Source organism: Octodon degus, unplaced genomic scaffold (assembly GCF_000260255.1).
Source record: "Octodon degus isolate 3935 unplaced genomic scaffold, OctDeg1.0 scaffold00036, whole genome shotgun sequence".
NCBI classification, from domain to species: domain Eukaryota; kingdom Metazoa; phylum Chordata; class Mammalia; order Rodentia; family Octodontidae; genus Octodon; species Octodon degus.
The window spans coordinates 11,919,010-11,923,516 of NW_004524612.1; the positions used below are offsets into that span (position 1 = coordinate 11,919,010).

Consider the following 4,507-nt stretch of genomic DNA (forward strand, 5'->3'; position numbering starts at 1 on the left):
TTTCTGTGATTTGAGAATGGGAATCCAGCCTATGTGCCCCCACCTCTAACTCAACCATGCTCACAAAGCAGTTTCAAATCAGACTTCCCAGAGACCTCAAGCATCTCAGGCAATCAACATCCCCCAGAGCAAATAGAGTGCTGAGTTTTGTGGGTTTCATGGAGGGATTTGGCCAAATGGGTATGCAGATAATACACAGAGAAAGCTAAACAGAAGTCATACGTACTCTCTCCTCGAGGTATGCTTCCCATGTAGGCAAAAGCTGAAGTAACTGTCCTGAACCAGAGCAAAAAATCATACACTGGAGGTCCTAAGCCAGTGCCCAAAGTTAAGACTAAGTCTCAAACTGTTTTTTCTATTTAAAAAAAGAGTCATTTTTACAGTACAAAAATTTTATTTTTTGTTAGGATAATTTAAAGTTTAAAACTGAAGTAGACATTATTCATTTTACAAACAAGATATTCTTTCATAAGTAAGACCATTAAAAACAGTAAACAAAAAGCTGTCTTTACAAAAAGCTCTGTGCATAGCAACTTTATACTGTATATAACTGACAAAGCAAAACAACAAAGTGAAACTGTACAGTCTGAAAATGAGACCTTACTGTACAAAAGGTAGAGAAGAGAATGGTTTTTAAACCATGCATATTGAAATGTGCAAAGAAAAATTGGGAAGGATTTTGATGCTATAACAAAAAATGAGATAAATAATAAGTAAATTGTTCCTTTAAATGAAAAAATCTTACACAACTCCTCTTACAAAGATAGGATAGAATTTTGTAGTTACCTATAGAAATACTCGTATTTCAAGGGGCATAAAAATAAGCTGGGACCGGGATGATTCGATAGCAATGACTAAAGAGGACAGAGTAGCTTTGCTTTTAATTTATTAGTACACTAAAAATAATCCTTACACACATTTGTACAGTTAAATAGATCTGTTGCTGCCAGGGTTCTAGCTGAATGGTCAAGGATGTCCGCTTCTTAGTTACACACATCTTTCGGTGTAGAGCTACCAACGAATTCTACAGTCATTTTGAAGACAGTACTGCACTCATCTTCATGCAAGAGCAAAATTCACAGGTTCTAAAAGCAATGCTACTAAGGAAAAAAAAAAAAAAACACCACATTTCCTTATGTTGGATTGGCTCAAATCCAGGTCTAGACATGCTTAATCGTATTCTGCCTTTACTTTGGGACGGTAATGTTTGTATTCCACACATTCTTCCCCTTCTGTGGAACTGTTCACTGGGGAAATTTTGCTCGCGTGCTTCCACGTACCTTGCTGCTTTAAGCCCTGCCTATGAGAGACTGTATGCAGTAGTCAAAAGCATGCCAGATTTCTAAAACCTTGGATTCTCATGTGCATACAAAAAAAATGTTGATCACATTGGATAATTCCAGGATGAACTAGAGGCAAATGCTACAGTTGGGGAGTTGAGTTGAAGTGGGTGTGTATCAGTGTGGCAGAGTAGGTCATCTAAAATTGGCTCCAGTGCACTAAAGATTATTTTGTTTGAAAGCATCAACTTCCAATGTTAGAACCCAACCAAGAGCCCCAAGCTAAGTCTTTGTATCAACCTTAACCTGGTGCTGATGAGCCAACAAGAACCCTGACTAGGGCAAAAGTTATATCCTGTTGTCAGTCCAAGGGAGTCTGGGTGCATCTTCAGGATCCTGCAGGCTCTCAGGACTCAGTCACTGTTAGCAGCTAGTGCAAAGGCCCTCCTAAGAGCTAGTCATGGAACTACGAGGAGCCCATCAGAGAGCTGGCTTCCCTAATCTTTGATACAAGGGCCAGTTATCAGAGGGCTGGCGCCCTAATCTCTGAGACAAGCATCTCAACTTCCATGCCTCTGAACATCAGGAGAGGGACTTAGGGATTTTAAATTTCCCCTTCCGCATCTTACCCCATACTTGCTCAGAAACCAAGGCAAGTGGGATGCGTGTTTTTTTTTTAAGTGTATTTAAGAACATGAAAGGGGTGATCTACAGAGAAAGTAAAGGATTTGGCTATTCTAATATTGATCTTAAGGGTCCAAGAAGCAGAGTTATCTTCTCCACACTCTGTTTCTGAAGTTCCATGGGAGTTTGGGTCTCTGTGCCAAGCCAGGTAGGCAGAAGAGGAGGGACCGTGTGGCCTTGGCATAACAGAACTCCAAGGAGCTCTAGGTTAGCAACGCTGGAGATGTTTCTTTTTTGGACCACTCAAAGCTTGGGATGACCTAAGCCATGGGAAGTGTCTGCCTTGTTCAGGGGACACTGGTGAAAGCTAATATGGATTTAAAAAAAAAAAAAAGAAAAGAAAAGAAAACCATTCACAGAATGAACACCCAAAGGGATATGTAAGCTACCGAGAAGACAGCCAGAGCTGAGGAGTAAGGGGTGGGTGTGGGGCCTGGGGTACACGCATGTATTTGAGTGTCATTTTCAGGTTTTGTATGAAATCTATATAAGTTACATGTTCTTGCTCATGGGTCAATAAAATGATAGAACAAGAGGGGGCTGCATGGCAGAGGGGAAGGGTCTAGTAAGTAATGTAGTAATAATCACACACCTTTAAAACTTGTTACTACATGTTTGCATCATTTTCATTTTACATCTGGAAGAGAAATTCTCTTCCAAAAAAAGGTCTTAATTTCTACTTCTACTTACAATAAGTTACACGTTTATTTATTTAAATAATTGTAAAACATTTTAAAATTTTTCCCTTTTTTGTTTGTTTTTTTTAAGAGATTAAACTATAAGCAAACACACATACAACATTTCATCATTCAATTCAGGTTTCATTTTAAGAAAGTCTTCCATGCTGGTACCCTGTTTTGTTCAATTTTTTTTTCTGCATAAACTAAATTGGTATCTGAAAGGCTTCATAGAAAATAGAAACTTTCAACTTTTTTTTCCTACAAAGAAAAACAAATAGTATCCAAAATATTAAGCATGAATTGTTTGCCAATTTTTTTCTTAAATATTTTACAAACATAGGAAGATGGTTTTCATAATGTTCATCACAAAGCATTTCTGCTCTTAGCACTGACCACCTCAATGACAACTTTTGTCCTTGTCCCCAAGAGGATCAGTGTGTGTAGTAACCATCAGAACTGCAGGGGAAATGTAAGACCAAGTATGACGGTGGCCCCTCGTGTTTCCAAAGCTGTCCATCACGGCCTCTGGGGGCACAACTCTCCTCAAAGAGCTCAGAGCGCTTTTCCTTATTGGTCCACCAGAATAAGTAGTTTTGTGCTACGATAAAGCAGTTCATCCTCCTCCTCCTCCTCCTCCTCCTCCTCCTTCTTACATTGGGGGCACAACAAGTCCAGTCATGGCTGCAAGACAAAAGTAGCACACGATGAGCTTTGGAGAGTTGCTATGTCAAAGACTGAAGTACAGAGAGGCAGGAGGAGATGGAAATGAGAGAATCTGGCTCAGTCTGAGAGACGGTGCTCTCAGCTGAGAAGGGAGCTCATGTCCTCCAGGCTTGGACTCACAGACAGAAGCCATGGAGACCTTAGGAACCACTGAATTACAACCAAAGCTTGTTCCAGGTGTGCCTCACAGGCCCAGAGTCATTTTGCTGTTGTTGTTTTAGATGAGTGAGTTGCATGAAGATGAGATGACAGATGAAACATGTGCACTAAATTGCAATAGATGGGCGCTATATTTCTTATTATTGGCCAAAATGATTTCCAGATTATACTATTTCAAATCACTTAGTTGGAACAAAAGGAGAAATTTCATATGTTGAACCTGTTGACTTACTAGTCATCATTTATAAGCCAGGCTTTCTATCCATGCTGGGTGTCCTTCTATCTCTTCTAACCTAAATCTCTTAGCATGTTTTCTACATAGCTCAGCTTCCTTTGGCACTCAATGCTCTGCAACTATTCAGTGACGAAGGCTGATCCACCAGAAGAGAAGCCTGAATTTACTTCCTAAGGTGGGAGTCAGCCCAGTCCTCCCTCCTCACGTTCTATCCAAGGGCAGTATACTGCTTCCTCCGTCTGGCCAAGAAGATGTGCACGAGCCCTGCTGGGGTAGAACCGAGCACAAAGTTTTCTCTTGATGTAGGAGACAGAGCAGCAGAAGCGAGATGTGGAAAAAGTCACATAGTCAAACATTTTCCTCTGGTCTTTGCTTGGACATGATGAGCTCCTAGAATCGTCACATTCTTGGGAAATGGCAAAATAGTCCTTGCATCCAAACTTCTAGCCATACCTGTAATTGGCTTATTTGATTTCTCCTGCCCACAGCACATCTAGGGAAGTACAAATATCATGAAAAGCATCTTGCTGAGTTGTGCTTGTTAAGCTTGCAGGCAAGTGACCAAAATTCTCTGTGCTTCCCCCCACTCCACCCATCTCTCTCTCTCTCTCTCTCTACCCTCTCGGTCTCTGTCTCTGTGTTTCTCTCTTCCTCTTCCCCTCTCTGTCTGTCTCTATCTCTCTCTGCCTCTCTCTCCCATCTCTCTCCCTCTGTCTCTGTCTCTGTCTCTCTGTCTGTCTCTGTCT

The 4,507-nt window shown here is 41.0% G+C and overlaps 1 protein-coding gene across 1 annotated transcript in view; it reads right to left on the minus strand.

Moving 5' to 3' along the window:
- Positions 1–2,337: 2,337 nt before the first annotated feature.
- Positions 2,338–4,507, minus strand: part of Ebf2 (early B cell factor 2) — a 192,702-nt gene continuing 190,532 nt past the window's right edge. Inside the window, exon 16 of the mRNA XM_004630676.3 lies at positions 2,338–3,325. Coding sequence (XP_004630733.1) covers positions 3,294–3,325 — 32 coding nt within the window. The 3' untranslated portion in view covers positions 2,338–3,293. The remainder of the gene's footprint in view (positions 3,326–4,507) is intronic.